The 22,411-nt window shown below is 39.1% G+C and overlaps 4 protein-coding genes, 2 non-coding genes and 1 pseudogene across 6 annotated transcripts; 2 read left to right on the forward strand and 5 right to left on the reverse strand.

Moving 5' to 3' along the window:
• Positions 1 to 714: 714 nt before the first annotated feature.
• Positions 715 to 1,412, forward strand: LOC101296379 (annotated as a pseudogene).
• A 388-nt stretch (positions 1,413 to 1,800) lies between these two features.
• TRNAS-AGA lies at positions 1,801 to 1,882 on the reverse strand. Its single transcript has one exon. It is a non-coding gene; the product is annotated as a tRNA-Ser (tRNA).
• A 139-nt stretch (positions 1,883 to 2,021) lies between these two features.
• LOC101296662 (peptide methionine sulfoxide reductase-like) lies at positions 2,022 to 3,403 on the forward strand. The gene is made up of 2 exons (XM_004299123.1): positions 2,022 to 2,413; positions 2,874 to 3,403. Exons 1-2 carry the CDS (start codon positions 2,096 to 2,098, stop codon positions 3,126 to 3,128), a joined length of 573 nt encoding a protein of 190 aa, XP_004299171.1. The 5' UTR covers positions 2,022 to 2,095; the 3' UTR covers positions 3,129 to 3,403.
• Positions 3,404 to 3,498: 95 nt separating this feature from the next.
• On the reverse strand, positions 3,499 to 5,169 carry LOC101296956 (vignain-like). Its single transcript, XM_004299124.1, has 4 exons — positions 4,689 to 5,169; positions 4,270 to 4,505; positions 4,025 to 4,165; positions 3,499 to 3,930 (listed from the first exon to the last, which is right to left on the reverse strand). The coding sequence occupies exons 1-4, from the start codon at positions 5,137 to 5,139 to the stop codon at positions 3,664 to 3,666; spliced, it is 1,095 nt and encodes a 364-aa protein (XP_004299172.1). The 5' UTR covers positions 5,140 to 5,169; the 3' UTR covers positions 3,499 to 3,663.
• A 5,694-nt stretch (positions 5,170 to 10,863) lies between these two features.
• Positions 10,864 to 12,352, reverse strand: LOC101297245. Its single transcript, XR_184631.1, has 2 exons — positions 12,183 to 12,352; positions 10,864 to 11,233 (listed from the first exon to the last, which is right to left on the reverse strand). It is a non-coding gene; the product is annotated as an uncharacterized LOC101297245 (transcript).
• Positions 12,353 to 12,653: 301 nt separating this feature from the next.
• Positions 12,654 to 15,369, reverse strand: LOC101297538 (protein tipD-like). The gene is made up of 5 exons (XM_004299125.1): positions 15,119 to 15,369; positions 14,901 to 15,027; positions 14,545 to 14,726; positions 14,250 to 14,445; positions 12,654 to 13,784 (listed from the first exon to the last, which is right to left on the reverse strand). Coding segments are annotated over exons 1-5 (1,530 nt in total). The 5' UTR covers positions 15,121 to 15,369; the 3' UTR covers positions 12,654 to 12,761.
• A 371-nt stretch (positions 15,370 to 15,740) lies between these two features.
• On the reverse strand, positions 15,741 to 18,833 carry LOC101297833 (abhydrolase domain-containing protein FAM108C1-like). The gene is made up of 5 exons (XM_004299126.1): positions 18,409 to 18,833; positions 17,157 to 17,193; positions 16,836 to 17,072; positions 16,701 to 16,748; positions 15,741 to 16,531 (listed from the first exon to the last, which is right to left on the reverse strand). The coding sequence occupies exons 1-5, from the start codon at positions 18,708 to 18,710 to the stop codon at positions 16,010 to 16,012; spliced, it is 1,146 nt and encodes a 381-aa protein (XP_004299174.1). The 5' UTR covers positions 18,711 to 18,833; the 3' UTR covers positions 15,741 to 16,009.
• Between the last annotated feature and the right edge of the window lie 3,578 nt (positions 18,834 to 22,411).

The raw sequence follows: 22,411 nt of genomic DNA on the forward strand, positions 1-22,411 counted from the left end.
CCCTTGAAAATTGAGCATCTCCCTTAAAGATGAAAACAATATGAAACAGAAAGGGCTAGCTAGATTCGTTATATGCAAAAACTAAAGGGACATGCATACCAAACCCTAAAGCATCAAATAGCGCCATGACAATCAAATGACAGAAACTTTGCTTCCAATGCAAGCAGAAAGAGTCGGAGACCCGAGCAGCAATGACAGTATTAGGTTTTTTATTTTACAGACGGCGGGACACTGGAAACATTCTCGTTCCTGAACGCCCCATCACCGCTTCGCTGCCGTCGGAGCATCCTATGATGCTTAACCTTGCATCCAGCTGCATAAACACTACTGAACTTCGTGGTTGGTCATGTCTGCAAACTTGTTTAGTTTCAGCTTATAAGGCTTGTCTTCTTTGTTGCTGTTGTGGACATACTTGACATTCTCCTTGGACACAGTGAACCGCTTGTGCTAGCTTCTCATCAACGCTCCTCGAAACCAACTTCCACCTTGGTTACATAAAAACCTTAACGTTTTTTATTTTTTATTTTATTTTTTTTTTAAAGAAAAGGCGCCAACTTCCACCTTGGTTACACGAACCAACTTCCACTCCGGCACGTCCGCTTCACTGCTGCAATCCATGAACGCAGCTCTGGAATCAAAACCAGATTACGAAGCGTCGTTGGAATCACTTCTCCGTTATAAAAGACAGAAAGGATATTCTCAGTGAAGCTCACAATGGCTTCTTCCACAACAAACCCAGCTCTGGACCCAGATTGACACTCCGGAAAACCCCGGTCACGAGTTTGCTCAATTCGCTTCAGGATGCTTCTGGGGATCCGAGCTCAGGTTTCAGCGAGTCGTCGGCGTGATCAAGACCGAGGTTGGGTACTCCCAGGGCAACGCCCACGACCCGAATTACGAGCTAGTCTGCACCGGAACCACCATCCATTCCGAGGTGGTTCGGCTCCACTTCGACCCGCAAGTCTGCTCATTCTCCGACCTACTTGCCGTATTTTGGTCTCGTCATGATCCAACCACCCTCAATCGGCAGGTAGTTATTTTTCGCATGTGTACTAGGTTAAGGACTCATGCATGTGTTATATAAGTAGGGCTTGTGAGTTGTGACAATTGTGTTTTGATGTATTATGATTTGATGGGATGGGTGTATGTGTACTTAGGGACGAGAAGTGGGAACTCAATATCGATCTGGGATATACTACTACAGTGAAGAGCAGGCTCGTCTAGCTGAGGAATCGAAGGAAGCAACGCAGAAGGAGTTGAAGGATAAGACGGTGGTGACAGAGATTCTTCCGGCGAAGAGGTTTTACAGCGCGGAGGAGTACCACCAGCAATATCTGGAAAAAGGAGGAGATCATGGCAACAAACAATCCGCTGAAAAGGGTTGCACTGATCCTATTAGATGCTACGGTTGAGAAACTAATGCATTGTGCCTTGATTAAAACTCTTAATTTGCATGGTTTACGTACTATATGTGTAATAACCTTGCTAGCTAGTTCCTTTATGCTCAAGGCAGTAATATGTTTACTTGAATTACATTGGCAGTATTGTTCTTGGTTTAAATAAACGAGGTCGAACTCAGACTGGTTGTGATCGTATGAACAAATGAAAGTTAATTTGCCATGATGCCAAGTGTTTTTAAACCTAGGAGTCCAAGTCATGTATAGTAAGTTTGTACGAGTTTTCCAACTTCTCTTTGATTTGATCGTGTTTACTTGTTATACGTAGTAGGCTAGTAGCAACTTTAAGAACAAGGAATATGACTCCATGTAAGTCCCAAAAAAAAAAACTGCCAAGAAAAAACGTGGACGGCAGGATTCGAACCTGCGCGGGCAAAGCCCACATGATTTCTAGTCATGCCCGATAACCACTCCGGCACGTCCACTTCACTGTTATTTCCAACAGTAAAAATTTTCAACTCACATAGCTCAGTAAATCAAAATTGGGTTTAGCTATGCTACGACACGTCGTTCAAACCAGTTGGTCACTTGGTTTGTATCTGAGTAGCTTTGGTGGGTGGATTCCATTTGTACACCAATCCCATTTCTCCGTTATAAACCCAGCTCTTGACCCAAACAAATCCTCCGTCAAACTCGCAATGGCTTCTTCCCCCACGAACCCAGCTCAGGACCCAGATTCCGACACGCCTGATAATCCGGGTCACAAGTTCGCTCAATTCGGGTTGGGTTGCTTCTGGGGAGCCGAGCTCAGGCTTCAGCGGGTCGTCGGCGTGGTCAAGACCGAGGTCGGGTACTCCCAGGGCCACGTCCACGACCCGAATTACAGGCTGGTCTGCTCCGGAACCACCAACCACTCCGAAGTGGTTCGGGTCCAGTTCGATCCGCAAGTCTGCTCATATTCGGATCTTCTTTCCGTCTTTTGGTCTCGTCATGATCCAACTACCCTCAATCGTCAGGTAGTACCCAAGTTCTGTTTTTTTGTCTCTATTTGGATTTTTGATGCTCAAAGTTTCAGTCTTTTTCACATTACAGAAAAAAAAAAGAAGCAATTTTTGTTTATAGTGATGGGAGAAAGTGCTTTTGTGGGGTTGAAGAAGCACTTTCACTGTATGCATATATTGGTGATTAATGTTGATGAATCATAATAGTCTTAGTGAATGAAAGGAGGATGCTTTTTGTTTTGCATATTTGTGGGCTCTTTGAAGGTGGAAAAGTGCTTCTTTGGAGTTGAAGAAGCACTTTCACCATAGGCATAATCAAATTGGTGAATCAAAAGGGTGCTTTTACTGTGAAAGTGATCCTGGGAAGAAACTATTTAGTGACCTGTGGAATTAAGAACAAATGTGGAATATTAGAAGGGCTTGTGACAATTGTGTATTGTTATGTTGTGATTTGATTAAGTGAATTATGTGTTAGGGTGGAGATGTAGGAACTCAGTATCGATCTGGGATATACTACTACAATGAAGAGCAGGCTCGTCTAGCCGAGGAATCCAAGGAAGCAAAGCAAAAGGAGTTTAAGGACAAGAGGGTGGTGACAGAGATTCTACCAGCAAAGAGGTTTTACAGGGCAGAGGAGTACCATCAGCAATATCTGGAAAAAGGAGGACGTAATGGCAATAAACAATCTGCTCAAAAGGGTTGTAATGATCCTATTAGATGCTATGGTTGAGTAACTAATGCATTGTGCCAGGATTAGAACTCTTTGCTGGTTTACTTTTCATGTGAAATAACATATGCCAGTTCATTTATGCTCAAGGCACCAATATGTTTACTTGAATTATATGGCAGTACTTTACTTGGTGTAAATAAAACTAGGCCTAAGTCGACTGATATGAACTGATAAAACATTGCCATTATAACTGGGATCCAGAATGTGGTCTATGATGCAATGTGTTTTTGTATATCGAAAAGTTCTAGTCATACTAGTTTGTTTGAGTTTTCCAGCTTCTCTTTAATCATATTTACTGTTATCCTTAGTAGCAAGTAAGAAACTAAGAACTAGGAATATGATGTGGTAGACTGGTCCAAATGAATCAAATTGACAAAATAAATTTTGTAAATCACAAACTACAGATCTTAGAAATAAATCCAGTTCTGCAATGTGAAAGAAACTTATATTATTTGGTCATGAGGCCAGACTCATGAAATTTTATGCTAGAACAGAAGCAATATCAGAAAAAGCTAGTAAATTGTGTATCATTTGTTTAGAGTTCATCCTTAGGGTAGGAGGTAGATGGTCCTGTAGGATTGGTTGAAGAGTTCTTGATGGGGTACGAGGCCTCCATTGCTATTCCACATTTTCCCTCCTTCTCGGCGATGCCACGAGCCATCCTTATGTAACCCTTCTCTCCCCACTCAGCGCCCCAGGAGTTCTTGACTATCCAGTACTTGGTTCCATCGAGTGTTGTTCCGTATCCCACAATTGCAACTCCGTGATCCAGCTCAGTGCCACATTTTCCATCATATACTCCCTGCAAATCATAGACGGCCACATTCAGATAAGTAGTTTCCCTACTTTCTATTCGATTTGCGAAACTGAATATAGTTTGTTAATAGCAAGTTTACCTCTGAATAGAATTGAAAATCAGGACCTCCAGCGTCTATGGCAACAGAGATAGGTTGGTTTGCAACTGCTTTGAGCAATTCGTCTTCATTATTAGCAGGCACGGATTCATGGCCATCTATTGACACTGCTGGAGTGTTTTCCTGCAAAAGCATATAGGGTTTATCCTTGTCATTTTCATTTTCTTCTGCGAAAGGGTCGTCCATGTAAGTGTTGAATAGATATTTCCTGAAACGTAAATGCATACCTTTGCAGCATTGCATTTTGAATCAGTAGCTTTGTAAGGGTAGTTTGTCTCAGTCGTTAGGCCTCCCCTTTGTTTGATGAATTCAAACGCCAATTCCATTAGCCCTCCATTGCATCCTTGATTCTCTTTAGTGTCACAGTCAACTAACTCTTGCTCCGATAATGAAACAAGGTTCTTTGTCTTAATCTGGTTGATGCCCTCAACAGCTACAACCGTTGAAAACGCCCAGCAACTACCTGTGTAATTCATCAAAGTAACAGAAAAACATTAGCATAATCATTTCATATTCACATTCACATTATTGGTGAAGGGTAGTCCTAGTTTAGTGCAGGCTGAAAGAAACAAAGTAGAATAAAGGAAGAAAAAAGGGGGGAATGTGCAGGATAGAGCGTGACAGTCACGCAGATAATATTGCTTACCACATTGGCCTTGATCCTTAACTGGTGTGACAGCACCGTCCTTTCTCCAGTCAACAGACGGCGGGACACTGGCAACGTTCTCGTACCTGAACGCCCCATCACCGCTTCGCTGGCCTCGGAGCATCCTATGATGCTTAACCTTGGAGCCAGCATAAGCACTCCTGAACTCGTGGTTGGTCATGTCTGCATACTTGTTCAGTTTCAGCTTATAAGGCTTGTCTTCTTTGTTGCTGTTGTGGACATGCTTGACATTCTCCTTGAACACATTGAACCGCTTGTGCTTCTCATCAAGGCTCCTCGAAACCGTGTGGTGGCTCCTCCACCTCTCGTACAAATCCCACAAGCTGTCCTCCGAGGCCAAGTCTCTCTCAAGGTAATCAAAGCTCTCAGCCACCCCAATCACCAAAGCAAGTGAAAGAGCAGCAACCAAAAGAAACTTCTTCATTTCCATTTGTCTAGGTTTAGTACTGTTGAACAATATTGGATGAGAATATCGAAGCCCCAGTGCTGCCTTTATATAGAGTGTCAATGTATGGAGGAGAAGGGTAGTGATGTTGAGGGATATGACAAAACAAGAACAAGAAATTGAGTAAGTCACAGGGTTTGCTTGTGGATATGAACAACTTCAAATAATGGAGGCAGATATCTGATATGGTATGAGATGTGTGAGAATTGGGTTTTGGTTTTGTAACACAAGCAATGCATTTAGCTGGGTTCATACACGGCTTGAAACTTTTAATGGAAGATAAGTGAGAATGTGGTATATTTAGCAGTTAAAGATTGTGGGAGGTTAAGCGTTCTTACATATCCAACACGTTATGGCATTAAAAGAGTGTAGAGGAAGATGCATGACGATGCTTGGTGGCGTAGATGGAGCCTTTTGGCCACGATTTTTCGCAAGTGATTTGATAAAGTGGGGGAGAAGTTGGTAACTGCTTTCATCTTTAACTGAAACTCTGCAAGTGACCTGAGTATACTGACATTTGTGACTGAAATTAACTCCTTTTTTGTGTTTATTAGCATAAAAAAGTTTTCAGTTTCGAGTCTGTCACATAGTTTTCAGGTTCAACAAATTTGTTCGATTGTATAGTAGAAATTTGTTACATGTGTATTTTTATAAGTTAATAGAAGTAATTACCATGCTTGGGTTTTGTCGTATGCAAATGATAGAATGTTTTAGGTACGAAGTTTTGAGAGTAGATCGAATTGGTAAGGGGAACATGTTACGTGACAATGATGGTTATGATGCATTATCAAAGACTTTCACTTCGGCATGCTTTTGATGAGGATAATGGGTGGCCACTTATGTGAGTAATGCCAGAGGTAGATAAAGTTTTATGAAAAATTTGGGAAGCCAGATTGTGATGCTTGCAGTTCCTTTAGGTCGAAGCAATGAAAGAGTTTAGCCGGAATTAGTAGCAGCAGGTCTAAGTCGGACTGTATTAGCCATTCGAAGTAAGGCGTTGCTTGTGGGACTTTTCACCACCTAGGGGACATATTAACGTAGTGTGTTGGCAACTAGTCACTTCTCTATTTAGAGAAAGCAGAGAGGCTTCATCAACTTGTATTATGGACACCATAGCCCTATAGCTGGTAATTTTCCCTTTGGAGTTTGGTCATCTACAACATAAGAGCCTTGACCTTCCATAATGCAATTAGTATGGTGAGTAATCAACAATTGACGTGACATGTAATCCATTTTCATGTGTGTTTTCACAATATGTGAAACAAACAGATGAGATTAGCCTTATGTATGAAGTGGATCAAGATTGGCATCTGTTAATCTCGTGTCCAAAAGCTCAAATCACTCAATTTGTGCAAATTAGTAGGATTATAGGAATGTGATCCTAAAAGATGATGTGTTAGTTGAATTGAACACTACATAGTTTGTTGATAGTTAATCACGTTTCACAATGATTACCTGAATCACATTTGATATTTGGTTATCGGAGCGATTACTTGTGGGCGAGAGAGAAAACCTATCAATTATTGATGTAAGAGGTCATCGAGTAATCCTGCCTGAGATTTCCTAATAGGACAGTCACAATTATGCACGATTAGCTGAGGAGTACCTTGTTGCTGTGTTTCCCTTGAATCATGCAGCGGCCGGAGACGTCATCGGGGGTGAAGGAGGTGGAATTGCAGGAGACGCAGGTGGGCATGGTTTGGGAGATTTGAGAGGGGAAGAGACTATGATTTTGATTTTAGGGGTTTAGGGGGCAATTATGTAATTGACCAATCAATTAAATAAAATCAATTAAAAACAAATAAGTCGTCAATGGTCTTGAAATGTTGACCGTGGAGGTCGTGAGATTCAAATCTTATGGACAACATTTCAACAAGAGTGAGTGGAAATTCTTGTATGCATGACGTGTATTTACATGACTCAATCTTAATCGTTCATAACAATTCATATGTTTGACCACCATGTTTCTATATTATTTCCTTTAATCCTGACCATCCATGTATGTATGTGAAGATACACGCCGTGCACTGAAGATACTCTCGTGAGATGGTAAGAGAGTTACGTTGTCTTGTACAATAAAAGGGTAAGAAAAATAAATAAGCAAATGAGTCATCAAGAAAATATTTTTTACCTCTTTGAGCATCGGAGTAGTCGCCGTCTTTCTCATCGAGCTGCTTTTTTCATTTGATTACTCAACCTTCTCCCTAGCCAAAGATCAGTCTTTCATCTAGAGGTAATTTTCATTTTCTGTTTAGATCTTAGTTTTGTTTGATTCTAGAGTTTCGAGTGAATGTTATCTTAATGTAGGAGATTTAAATCAACAAAAGTATGGCCAATTTCATGACTGAATTGGGGAGTAATGTTTTTGGGTTTGTTACTTGTGTGAAAGAATTTGTGTTGGACCGTACGTTAATTGATATATTTCAACAAATTAAGTGTTTTTGAAAATTTCAAAGACGAAATGAAATCTTGTCAAGATTTTTCTGAATAAAATGTTTTATTAACCGAAATTTTTCTTTTTGCTTATTCCATTAGCAAATTGTGGCATTCTAAATGAATCAGCTTCTATTGAAAGAAAATATCGAGATAGATCTTCAGATTAATCAACATATTAGCCTAGTTTCTTCAATGAGTTTTATTGTGACTTATATATATTATCCGGTTTTTGTTCTGAGATTTTTTATGCAAGTTTTTGTTTGGTACGGTAGACTCAATAGTACTTATGATTTTGATATCTAATCAATCAAATCCATTAAAACAAAAATAAATAATAAGCAATACTCTGACCAACTTGTGTAAATTGTTGTCAAATAACTCACCTTATCAAATAAGCAAGCTTGGACATCAGGAGCAGATCAAAGTTGTTAAAAAAGAGTCACTAATAACATCAGTGCTTTCCTAAGTTACAGAACATTTTCAGCCTTGAATCCCTTGATGCCTCCAAGATTTTGTGAACAACAGATAGTGTTTCTTCAATATTGAATACCATGAACTTCCTAATTGTTTCCCCCTTAGAGATAAGCACATACGTTATGCTTTTTGTAGTTCAAAATCCACTATACTTCCTCTTCCTACAAGTTTGTGCTTCCTCAGAGAATGAACATCTAAACTAAACAAACAAAATAATTAACTAGTTTTGGTAATTCAACATGTTCAACATGGATCAAGAGCTCTAGATAGTCTTCTTCATCATCATCTTTCTGACCATATTTTTGAGAAAAAATGTATACATGGTCTTCTGTTTCAACACCCACATAGTTTTCTGTTTCTTCAATTGTTTCAATAGATCCAATCCGGCCTGTACTATTGCCTTACAGGAAAATCGAGAAGGGCTAGGGGTCTGCTGGAACACAAAGCAATCAAGCAGACTTTAGCGTGGAGGAAGAATGGAGATTGAGACCAAGAAAATGAAGAGGCAGTGCTGCAGCAACCACAATACCGCAAAGCTAGTTGGGATGGAAGACCTACCAAATACTATCTTGGTCCAAATCCTTTCAAAGCTTCCCTCAAAATCACTCTTTTGCTTTGGGTGTGTGTATAAGGCCTTGTCGAGCACCATTGATGACCAGTCTTTGATTACACTGCACAATCGCTTACTAGCGGATAATGAAGCTGCTTTTGAGGTCCCTCAACTTATGTCCATTGCTCACAAAGCTCGGTCAGATGTTATCTGCACCATGCAAACACGTAAGTGCGTCCGCAGCTCCCTGAAAAGAGGCAAGTATGCACTCAACGTTTCGTGCCAGGACTTATGTTTTGTCTTTCGCAACTTGTTTGGCTTTCAACTGCCTACCGAACATTGCTTCATTGTCAATCCTCTTAGGAGAAAGGAGGTTGTAAGGCTCCCAACAAGTAGCAACACACAAGAGCTTGCAGAATCTTCGAATCCGAAAGTGTTAGTAGGTTGCTTCTATGGCATGGGAATCGATAAGGATACTTACAAGCTGAAGATTGTTCGTGTGGGCAGTTTTGGTAGTCACACTGATATTACATTACACAAGCTGAAGATTGTCCATGTTCTTGAGTTGGATGAAGCCTCATGGCGTGAGATATCCTCAGTTCCTCCAGATGACTTTAGTTACGACGAAATGGCCGTGTCTGCCTGTGGAGATGTGCATTGGTTCACACAAATTAGAGGGAGGAGCTGTGTACTTTCTTTTGACTTCACCAAAGAAGAGTTCAGTTGGACTCCTATGCCTCCCAGATTGGATTTGACGAACAAAATTCATTTGCTTACTTTTAGAGGAGCTTTGACCCTTTCAGCAACTTCTTCATCAGGTCATACGAACCACATTGAGATATGGGTGCTGAAAGATTATGAGAGGAAAGTCTGGACTCTAGACTATGCTGTAGATGTCGATGTGTTCTGCGATTCTCATATATTGGAGATCGCTACTTGCGGTGAATGGGAGCATGGCATATATTTCTATTATCATCGATTCTATGCTGCAAATCTTGGTAGTACTTTTCTGGATTTAAGGTCTACCCCAGTGAGGTGTTTTTCACCTCCACTTGGTAGGACGTTTACGTACATTGTGAGTTATACTGGAAGCCTGTTGTCCTTGAAGAACTATGACAATTTAGTCGATGCGAACGAACTAGTTTCTGATGGAAGGAGAAGCACAAAGCTTTAGTTCATCTGAGGGAGTATCCTTTATCTAAGGTAAGCTTTGGAGGAGGTGTAAGCATCTGGGGTGGTTAAATATCCATCGTTATGAACATATGATTCTTAATTTTGTTGCATTAACTGTTTTAGATCTAAGTTTTATTCATGCTGAACAGGTGATGGGGGGTATTCATCCTTTTCTGTATCTAATGAGTTCTTTTATCAGATCATAGAAAAGATGGAGATCCTTGAGGCCATGTTGAATTTCATTTACCTAAAATTGTGAACCTTATATTAGATGATGAATCATTTGTGTTCTTGGACTGGATGTGAAATTTGTAGTCGATGATGACTTCTTGCTTAATAAAAGGCCTCTAGTTTGTGGAACATATACGCTTAAGTTTTCCCAAACTGAAATCTTGAATCTATTTATTTTCTGCCTGATACAAGGTTAACCAATTGAACTGATCATTCGAAGGAGCCAGAGAATGGGGAGTAACAGTTGCAGCTGATCAATGGATTGCCTTGTCATAAGTTAATAAAATCTACCAACTTTTTGTCTTATACAAAATGTCTCAAAACTTTAAACAGATCAATACTTTTGGTAGTCCAAAATCCAGTATACTTCGTCTCTACTTCACAAGTTTGTGTTTGCTAAGAGAATGATGGGGCTATTTCCGCATTGCTTAAAAAAACCAGCATCTAAACCACTTTGGTAATTCAACATGGAAGGATTCAATAAGGGATTCCAAGATCTCAAGTCCATGGGATAGAGGTGAAATGGATGACGTTAATATGAAATAACAAGCACCATATGTGGATGCAATAGAGGTTCAATATCCTACACAGATTTCAAAACAAGGGTATCTTCTAATGCAAGAGAGCCTTTATCGCAGCATTGGCCTGAGGATCCAAGGAACTGTTTTATCAGAAAACAAAAGATATTTGACTTAAGGTGGTGATGGCTCGAGGATGTCAAGCTGTTAAAACGGGTACAGCTTTTAACTGCATCAATCCATTAGGTTGAGAGAATTAGGTTGAGAGATAACAGTAGTTGCTAGAATTACTAATGAAATTAATGCTTTGCTTAGTTACAAGATTTACTATTCCACAATTTAGGTTGAAATTAATGCTAGAAACAATTCCACAATTTGTTACTGCCTCAACATCAGGTGAACAACATTGCAATGTGTTACTACTTACTAGAACATTGAATAGCATAATATAAATTGTTGAAAATCTTATACAGAGTCAACATCTTAGCTCTTCAGTGAATGCCAAGTAAAATTATTCCAGAACAATCATATTGTTGAAAAACACCCCAACAAAAGAGCAATTAGAGGAAAATAAGGGAAAACAGCGTACAAGATGATCGAAGGTAGCTCATGCTTCAGCCTTCTTTTGTCTTGCTTGCTCTTGAAGTAGCTCTTCTCTATATCTCTTAACTTCCATTTCCCTTTCCAATCTTTCTTGCTGAAAAAGTAAAAACCCACAACACAGCACATCAATCTCAACTTATGGAAGGCTTTAAACAGTAATATTAACAAAACAAGGGCAACTACGAATATTCAACCAAAATGGTATTACATTGAAATAGCTTTTGTTGTTCAAATCATGATGTGAACCGAGGGTTCCTGTTATCAGATGGCACACTCAAACACAGATCACTGCTTTAACATACATGGTTTTGGAGTACTCAAAACATACTATACCTCACAAGTTTGAGCATTGTACCTAAATCTATGGTGATAGAATTCGGGGTCTATCTCCACATTGCTTAAAAGCCAGCATGTAGAATTCAGGATCTATCTCCACATTGCTTAAAAGCCATCATGTAGAATTTGGGGTCTATCTCAACATATTAGAGTCCAAACCAAGAAATTTACACTGAAAACATGTGGAAGAGATCAAACAAAGAAACCCTGGTTTGTGTGCTTTTAATTGAAGAAGCTGTAACTTCTTATAACTTCGACTTAAATTGAAAAAACCAAATCCAATCATGGAAGAGCTTAGCTCCAACTACGAAATCCCATGACAAGATTCAGCTGGAACTTATCTAAGGTTCAATTCTACACAGGTATAGCACAGTAACCATGATTTACATTTAAATTCAAAGTTCTACCATGTTGATACCCAATAACCAACAAACCAAACATTGCATTTCTGGGCTCGACAAACAACATCACCTCTTCATTGACCAAAGAGCTAGATAATGAAATCAAAATACAACATTTGAAAACCTAATCCCTAAATTCCACTCTATCTTACACAAAAGATCACATTTTTCTTGAATAAATGAACAATTCAGAGATAACCCAATTCATTGTTTGGGATTTTGATGCTGAAATCGAATCGAATTCCGAAACTGATAATCAGAAACGACGAATTTCTGAGATTGAATAGGGGAATAAAAAGAGGTTACCTTCTCGTCCTGATGCAGAGCGATCCAGACATGGACTTTATCCATGGTTTGCCAGAAAACGAAAGCTCCCAAAGTCATAGCGAAGTAGGTTGCGACCTTCACCATCTTGAGCTTCTCTTTCTTCTTTCTCTGCTCCCAACTTCACTTGGGTTTTTCAGGTCAGGTAGCACAGACCACTGGGACAAAACTCTTTTTACTTAATTTAAAACGGGTCGAGTCGGAATCCGAACCCGAACCTCTCAAATGCAACCCGACCCATTATTGATTTGCTGGATCAAAATTTATTACCATAGAGTAATTATTAGAGGTAAAAGCATCAGGATTCAGGAATTTGGGTGTTTCTTTTGATCTGATAACAAGTTTGCTTTGAAGCCCTGGGGCAGACAAATTCCACTATAATAACAAAGGCTACAATTTATTCAAGGCTTGTGTATGAGCAAGAGGTCAAGAGAGAAGAATGCACACAAGGTATGGGAAAAGGGATGACTCAATATCTACACCAATCTAATTAAATTGTATACAATGTCTATCGAGTTTCATGTGGAAACAAGGCGGAATTTATCTGAACAATTTTGATCATCACGTCCAAGTACAAATTACTCCATTCTTGTCCGCAGAAGCTAGTGGTTTTCCATGCCCGCTCCATGAGCAGCAGAGGACAGAGTTGGTGTGTTCCTTCAGAGTGCTGACGATGTCAGCTTTGGCTATAGACCAAATATAAACAGCACCATCGGCAGATCCAGCTGCGACGTAACTGTCATCTGGACTGATACAAGATCGGCTCCAATTAGATGCTACTCTGTTCCCGGTGGCTCTCAATGTCCCACAAACTTCAAGGGTTCTCATATCGAAAAGGTGATGCACATTGTCCCTCCCACTGGTCAATATCATGTTGCCGCTTCGTGACAAAGATATAGATGTAACAGCATTGGAGTGTGCAGCCACTTCATTGAGCAGCTTTCCTTTTTGAATATCCCACAACCGAAGATTTCCATCAACATGACCTGAGCAAATAGTCTGTCCATCCATACTGAAGCCGAGAGCATTGCAGTGTTTGGGGAAGATGATTGTGTTGGTGCAGTAGCCTTTCTGCAAATCCCAAACTTTTATGGTACGATCATAAGCTGCACTTACAATGTGACGACTTGAGAACTTGCTGACATCTACAGCACACACTTTATCCGTGTGACCCGTGAGAGTATGGCGAACCCTCCCCGAGTTAGCATCCCAGACATACAATTTGTTTGAACTGCTTGCAGCGATGATAGATCTATTATCATGGGTAATGGTAAGATCAAGAACAGAACCAATGCAACCATGAAGTGTATTAGCCAAAGCTCCTGTACTTGTATCCCACGTTTTAATTGTCCCATCCTGTCCTCCAGAGATCAATTTGCCTGAATTGTACTCGAATAATATCGAAGCACAGCCGCCATCATGGGCATTGATCCTGTTCTTGCATGTGGATGGATTGGTTGATTCCACAAAGTACTCAGCACCTTCTTCACTTTGGCGCACCACACCATCTACTTGCTGCATGGCAAGTTTTTGCAAACCACTGGCCCTGATCCGCTCAAGCATATCTTCATATAGAGCATTTGCCTGAATTAAGTTAACATCACATGAGTACACACTATTTAAAAGAGGCAAAAAAAATTTTGATAAGAACTCTCTTTCAAGAACCAAAGAACTTCAACCCTCTCAGTACACTCACAGAGCATATATTGTAATGTATAAACAAAGTAATGCTACCACTTAGATGATTTAGTTGATAACATGTTCTATGGAAATCACATATTCTTTGTCGAGGCTTTATGTCAAATAATAACAATAAATAGTGGTGAAAAAGGGGTCAGCCCCATGCAAATAAGATATATACAAATCTAAAGTAAAAATTCAATAGTATATGTATGTAAATAAACATAAACTTGACATAGTTATCCAACACAAGAATAAAGAGGTATTGAGAACCATCAACAAAGGTTAGTCTATATCACACCTTAAAGCAGCATACATCTAAAATATCCAAACCAAACTTTAATTGTTGATACAACTCATAAGAAGCACCTCATTTAGGCGTTCAGCATCCCTCATCTTTTCCAACATCCAGCGGTCAATTAACACCTTATTTTCAGCCTCAGCAGTCTTAGCTCTAACAGACATTTCTTCCAGCTGCGCTCGTATTTCATTGTTCTCACTCATAACCAACTCTAGAGCCTCAATCTTCTTTTCCAACTCAGCCTTCAACTGAGAGCACTCATCCCTGCAAACACGTACACATCGCATTCAATCACAAAACCTTGAAATATCAAACAAACACCTCCCCCTCTGTAACAAATAACGTAAAAGGGCAAGCTTTTACCTCCTTTCAGTCAGCTCCTTCTGCTGATCCTCAATCACTGCTTCTTTCTCCAAGAGTAAAGCCTTCGAAGACCTGGTCTCTGCTACTTCCACCACAAGCTGCTCCGACAGCCGAGACTGAGCCTTATAGCACTGCTGAAGCTCCAGCTCCAAAGTCTCCGCCTTATCCTTCCATTCCGAGCCCTGAAACACAATCAAAACCCCAAACCAATCCACAATTATAAATCATTTCAATAAAAACGAATACTGATAACATTTAACACACAGCTCATCACTCAATCGAAAATTCCACACGCTTCGAACTTCCGAAAACTTCAGCAACAATCAAAACCTTCGAAATCCACAGATATAGTTTACCTGTTGAGCAATCGGCTTGGCGAGAGCGATGTAGGCCGGAGCATGAGCGCCTTCTTCGAGCAAATGCCGCTGCCGCAGAGCCTGGAGCGCGTGCTTTATCGCTCTCCTAGCTACCTCCTCCAGCGACCTGCACCAAATTCATCATCATCTCCATCAACCAAAACCCCCAAAATTTGATCAAGACCAAAACCGAACTAGTTGTATTGAGCTCTACTTACATATTTGACCGAATCGGAGAGTATCGTTAGGGCTTCAGACGGAGGAAGCGATCATGTCCGGGGGCAATTCGGGAATGTGAAAAACGGCGATGACGGTGAAATTCGCCGAGGTGAAAACGGGAAATTGATTTCGTCGGGAAAGCGCGGCGGTTCGAATGTCGTTGGGGATTAGTGAGAGGTTGGAATTGGATTGGGATTGAGAGAGAGAGAGAGAGAGAAGGAGATTAGGGGTTTGCGTAAAACCTAGAGAGATCAAAGTTGGGAGCTTGGGACTTCGATTGATTTTGAGGCCCAGAGTTTGGACCAAGGAAGGAGACGCGGGTCAGGCACTTAGGCTATTACCCAAACGACGTCGTATCGGGCACAAATGAATTATTGAATTTATTTTTTAATTTATTTTTATATATAATTATCCTGTTATTTTTATTTTTCGTATTTCTTTCTCATGAAAAATGTGGTTACGAGACTGATGACTCGAAGTTTGAGAGAATAAAAGGAGATGAGATATGAATTTTTAGGCACTATGTAACCAAAGGAACAGATAAAAGCCATATAGTAACCATGTTATTTTGCACACATTTCCAATTATCAACAATGAGCATCATCTTCTTGCATCAATGATGAAGAACAATGAGGTTAGAGTTTTCTTCATTAACAATCAATAACACCCAACACCATCTCAAACTCTACAAGCCAAATTAGCCAACATCACAGTTACAAGTGAAATGAAAGAAACAACGACAAAGACCCACATCCTTAAACCAGACATTCTTGCTAAACCCTTAACCTTAAGACTTAAGTTAGACCCCAAATAATTTTCCCCCTCCCCTTTTGATCTATGTTTCTATCCCCCCAACACTGCCAATCCAAATCCAACTTTTAACCATAGATTTACCCGGCTCGAATTCTGTCCAGCCAGTCGACACTTCTCCTTGGTTTTTCTAGCTGATGGTCCACGCTTCTCCTAGATGACTTCTCATGATGGTATTCGACGCTCCTTCGGGACCTCTCTATCTGATCGACAGAAATTCTAAACTTCTCTAGCTTGTCACTGTTATTTAACTTGTACTCGTTAACTCTCAGCTTTTCAGGTCGTCTATCCGTGCTTTTCCTTGATTTTTCTCTCTTATCAGTACTCTTCCTCGGAAGCTCACAGTAATCAACACTGTGCCTAGGATATTCAACACTACGCCTAGGACGTTCAACACAGTCTGTGCTTTTCCTTGAACTCAACTTGCATGGAGGAGCTTTTTCAACAGTGGATATGAACTTGTTGAGATGTCTAACATATTCCGGGAAGAGTTCCAAATTGCAGTGATTTCCACCTTTAAGCCATAGAGGTTCGTATTTCTCCTGGCACAGTAGCCAGAGTTGCTTGCCGTGCGAGCAGTCAACTACTTCATCACATGTTCCCTGTAGAAGAATAACAACCAGAAACATGTAAAGCTTTTAAGTTTTAACTGATTTCAGCTGGAGTCAATTACCTCCGTATGAAAATGCACCAATGTATGTATTTTAAATTTTATATGTATAGAAAAAAGAAACAAAAACACAATGCAGTATTACAGATCAGAGTACTTACATGTATTACCAGCACAGGACATTTCACCAGAGGGATCTTATCAATGTTCTGCACATTATAATGAAATCAGATTCAGACATATACACAGGTCTAGATAAAGTAATTTGATAATCGTCATTATGCTAAGGACCTAACCTTGTAGATGTCAAACCAATAACTGCGCTTCACCGAATACATGACTCTTAACCCTGATAATATCGGACTATGCAGAACAATTGCTCTTAGTTGAGGCAAACGGGCAGCAAGATCAACAGTAGGACCGCTTCCAACAGATTGACCATAGAGGATTATGTTCTCCTGCTTGGCACCATACCTCTCTTCAAGACACTTATACGCAGCTTCAATATCTGCATAAGTATTATGTTCACTTGGCTGCAGAAAGGCATACAAACTAGCGTCAGAGAAACCTTCTATTAGAATGAATCACAACACATTCATGATTCATACTGCAGTTACCTTGCCAGATGACTGCCCATATCCAGAGTAATCATACCTGCACATGTTCAAATAATATGGTTCAGAATCTTCTCCATGCAACTTATAAATGCACAACGTGTTGCGTAATAACCCACATAATTGCTAATAAAACACAACATGATTCCAAAGAAGCTTGATAATGTCAATTAGAAGAAATAGAGTCTGGAATAGCAAATATATATTGGAGGTTGATTCAGCATCAGTTACTAAAACGTTCGGCTCAAAAGGAGGTTTTGAGAACCAAAATGCAAAGGCTAAGCACATTTTGTTACTATGCTAGAGACTTCCTTTTCCAGTTTACCTGTAAAACAAGGGACTTCTTACTCTGATATAGCACATTATCCTTCAAAAGAACAATGCTACTCAGTTTTCAAGGAAAATCCAAATGAGTTTTGACTTTACAACTATAGCTGAAACCCAGGTATGGAGAATACCAGAATTTTGGGTGTGGGTGATGCCAATTAACAAAATCACATTTCATCCACAATCTTCTCTTGACATCTGAGGCTGAACAACAAAAAGTTCAACAAGATATACCACACATGCTACCTAACCTCTCAGGGGCTAATGAATTTCAATAAGTGATTCTACTTCTTCAAACCGTCTACCACTGTCTAATGTGAAGTTTGGATTGGAATCAGCAGCTGTTACACCAATCAACATCATGTCTGCAGTTATGCATGTGTGTTTTACAGTTTTAGAACTACATTGTAAACACATTCATTTAAAAATCGACTTAATTGCGAACAAAATTAGTTCAAACTTTCATGCCTCTATGACCATGACACTTATATATCCACCTATCCCCGGTCCCAGCCAAGTACATTTAGGTTCATCCACTATACAATCAAATCCCAAAATGTGAAACATACACAAAAATCCTGTCAATCTGTAAGTGGCAACATAACTAAGGCCTAAAACTTCAAACTTCACTTGGCTCCTAAATTAAGTACAGACACCAAACAATCCACAAGCAACATCACACAAGAAGAATCCAATTCCTCAGTTTCAGTCCATATATAACAACATTTTCGAATACTGAGGCACTCCTCTGGAAAGTTCACAACTCATGTCAATACAACAAACACTAAACCATGGTACAGTCGCCATTCCAATCAACACACAATGCAAAATTTGCCAAAATCTCAAATGGGTACATCACAAAATCACCAACAAACACTCCAAATCACAAACTCAAATTTGGAGTAAAGGGTACTCAAAATTAGCTTACCCCATGAGATTAACACGCAGGTGGATACTCAATTCAATGAAGAGCTCATACATCTGGCCTATATCAGTAGCGTTGCCGTGAGAATACAGAACGGTGGATGTGGCCATTGGGTGGCGGACATAGACGGCCACGATCTCATTGCCGCGGCGAGTCGGAAACTTCAAAACGTCGACGTTTTCACGGTGGGGAAAAGGGTCCATGAGCAAGAGCCCAGTTGGGTTGTCCTTAATGACCTTGTAGGAAGGTGGGTTTGGTGGGAAAAAAGCAAGCTTTGCAGCCATGGATGAGGTAACCCCACCCATTTCAGAGACTCTAGGATTTGAAGAAGAAGAGGAAGAAGAAGAAGAAAGCAGCAAGCTTAATTTGATTTGCTTACTTTGTGTTTTGCTTAGTGAAGACACAAGTGTTTGTGCGTGTGCGAGTTTTGCAGTGAAAAAGTGAGAGCAAATTTTGTGGCTTTTGAACAACCCCTTTGCCTCTTGTTCTCAAAACCAAAAACAAAAACCAACAATGAAATTCAATAATGGCTTTTTGTGTTTGTTAATTTAGACCCCAATTAGTTGTATCCAGAAATTTAGTGGTAGCGTGAGCAGTCATGTCATGCTCACGTGTGTATCATTATCATGTTGTTTTCTTGAATTTTCTTATTCCTTTTCTTTGTTTTCTGGTATTAAAATCCTTCTGTATGGGGCTTGATATGTACTTCAATGGAAATTTCGATCACAATTATTGCTTGTGTTTCATGTTCTTTTTTTTTTTTTTTTTTTTTTTTTAAGGATTTGGATCCCAGCCAAGTTGGGGAGGCGGACATAGACTAAAACTCCTCCCGAAAAAAAAAGAACAACACTAATACATAAGATCTACTAACAACAATTAACAACAAAGAACAAACTCATTGTCGTTGCCCAAAAAGTTACAAACCAAAAAACCATTATAAGATCATAAACTAAAACGATAGCTAAGAAAACCTGCTAAATCAAGTGAATAAGCTGAAATTGCACAAAGTGAACATAAATCCCACCAATGAACTCCCGCATTATCCGCACCAAAATTAGCTAAGCAATCAGCAACGTTGTTACCCTCCTGATAAATATGAGTAATGTGTTTCATGTATTCATTCCGTTTTGTCTACGTATTTGATCATTCGTATGGTACGAAATGTTTTGAATCCTTACCTAAACGCGGTCGTAATACAACTCGAATTATTTCATAAAAAACAATCATGAATGCAATATTAAAGTTTTGTGCTTTTATTTACGACAACATGAGTTCTCGTATTTGTGGTTTATGCACTCTCAATTTTTTTTTTTCCACTTCTAATTGTTTTTGATAAGTTTTGAACTAAAATAAAAATAAATTTGAATACCAATCCGTGAGTTCATTTTCATCAAAAACAAAATATCCGTGAGTTCACCTAATTAAGGAACCAAATCTGACCAAATATATATTATGTGAATGAGAGATATGGATGAGAAATATGGAAGAATATCAATGAGGTGAAAGAGCAAATAACGGAGATACAGATTAAGAAATATGAGGCAAGAAACCATAATTGAGTATCCCAAAGATAAACTTGATTAGTTGATTCTAATTCATAGATTTGGCAAAACAATTAGGTATTTCATTAGCTGGCGAAGCCATGCACTCGATTTTCAAAGACTAGTTTACCCTGGTCCTCCACTCTTCATCAGTTATACTCGAATCGATAACGAGTCCCTGCAATAATACAAACACATTAATAACCAGATAGCTGCATCCAACTAAGATCATATCTGGCTTCTTGAATAAACATGAACTGAATGTGTTGATGTGATCGCAGATCGATCGGGAAGATGTTATGAGATTTCACCTACACATGATAACCTTCCATGCATAATCAATATCAAAGCTTCCACCACATGATAACCTTCCATGCATAATCAATTTCAAAGCTTCCACCCCCAAACCTGCCAAAAGAGAATTAATCACAAATGGAATAGAAATTAAGGAAAACCATAACGGTAGTGATACAGTAGTCGATCTGTAATAGACACAAGACATTGGAAAATATTGTATAGGAATATAGTCGTTCGATTCCAAGAAGAAAGCGTAGTCTCCATGTAATGACAAATGAGATGTATTAGATGTATATAAGGTTTGGGAAGTTGAAATTATTCCGGGAAATTCGAATTGGTGTGGAGCAATGGTCCTCTTTGTGATTGTGATTCGTGAAGAGAGTATGTTGGGATGGATCAAGACATTTTCCTTGAGAGAATGAGACAACTCACATGCATGCCTCCTCCCTTCTTTTCCTCCTTTCAAATTCATTGATATTTGGGAAAACAAACCCTCCCTCGTCTCTCAGAGCAAGTCCAACAGTTTCTTTATATTTTCTACAGGGAAGCAAAACTCAAAATCTCTAAAAATTTTGTATACCAAATCCAACAGTCTTTATTTTAAAGTTTCAAATATTTATTACAACAACAATCCTCATTTATTACAATATATAATAAGTATAAAAATATAAAAGTTTATTTTTTAAAATAAATTATGTTTTCTTTCTTATCTTTAAGCCTTGAAAAATGTGCAACATTCAATTCTTATTTTCTTAAATATTTTTAAGGAATTTGTAAATATAAGGAAGCAAAGCTTCTCTTTCATCTCTTTCCCTATTTTAGGGAATGAGATTGGAAACGTACTGTTGGAGTGAAAAATGACCTCATATTCCTCAAAATAGAGAAAATCAAAGAATTTAGGGAATTTGTTGGACTTGCTCTTAGTTTGCTTGTTAGGCCAAAATGTTGCCGCCAGATATATTATGAAGATGTATGTTCGGCTAACTAGATTGGGTTACGATCTAATATCTGGTTTGATTTGCTAAAATAGAAGTAATTTCCGTCGTCTTTTCTATGCGAAGGGAAAAAGACTGAAAACTGATCGAAAGTTGTTCCTAAATGCTAAGGAAAAGGTTTCATGACCAAGAAAAATAAGGAAAAGAATTGCTAGTATAAAAGGGAGTCAAACATTCAGAAAAAGAATTGCTATAGGGTTTAGGGTTTTCTTAATAATCCTAAAATACTACTCCTTCGTGCTGCTCTTTATGCTGGATCGTATAGGATGTCACCGAACGACGACTCTGTAAGTATTGTTTGCCTCTTTTCTGTTATTTCATTGCTTCCAATTCATCCAAGATTGTTAAAACTCTTAGGCTGTTGCATATGCTTAGTGCAAAGCCATACAGTTTTCTATTCAAACTCATCGAATTGATCTTGACACCTTGGAACTCCCTTCTGTAGGAGGAAGTGAAACATGATAGCTATATGGCAAGCATTTTCCGGCCAGATTGTGATACTTGTTTCAGATCCAAGGTTTGTTTCATTGACTCCTCCTCATAATATATACATGTTCCTACGAATAAATATACTGAGCCCCTATTCTATTTAGATAAAAGAAGCCAACTGTCTTTCTCCTTTAATTGCCTATATATGTATATAGGAAGATGGAGAAACGGGATGTCTGGACCTTGGTGATGGCCGAGAACTATGCTCAGACTGCTCTTCTATAGCCCTCACGAATTCAGACGAATGCAAGTTCATAATCCGAAGTGTGTTTGAATTCTACAAAACCGAAAAACTTGAAGTAGATAAAAAAATTCTCATATTATTCGTCGACAAGAATCAAATGAAGAGATTATATAGAGATAACGCGATTAAAGTCTAGAATTGTATATGATTCATTGTTTTGCTCTACATGCACATAAAAGAGATAAAATTTTAATGGTTCTTAAAGCTTTGACTTTTGCTATAATAGAGAAACTATAATGCTCTTATAAAACTGTAAGAAGATATATCAATAAAAGCCAAAATTGTTTGGTTATGGATGATTTGGCTAGTATATATATCACTAAACAGTTTATGCAAGATATTTGACTGATCTCTCCAGGTGGTCGTCCTCCAAGGAAGACCATTAGAATGGATGTTTCCCACAACTGTTTAACAACACAAGTGATTTATAATAACCTTAA

Source organism: Fragaria vesca, linkage group LG5 (assembly GCF_000184155.1).
Source record: "Fragaria vesca subsp. vesca linkage group LG5, FraVesHawaii_1.0, whole genome shotgun sequence".
NCBI classification, from domain to species: domain Eukaryota; kingdom Viridiplantae; phylum Streptophyta; class Magnoliopsida; order Rosales; family Rosaceae; genus Fragaria; species Fragaria vesca.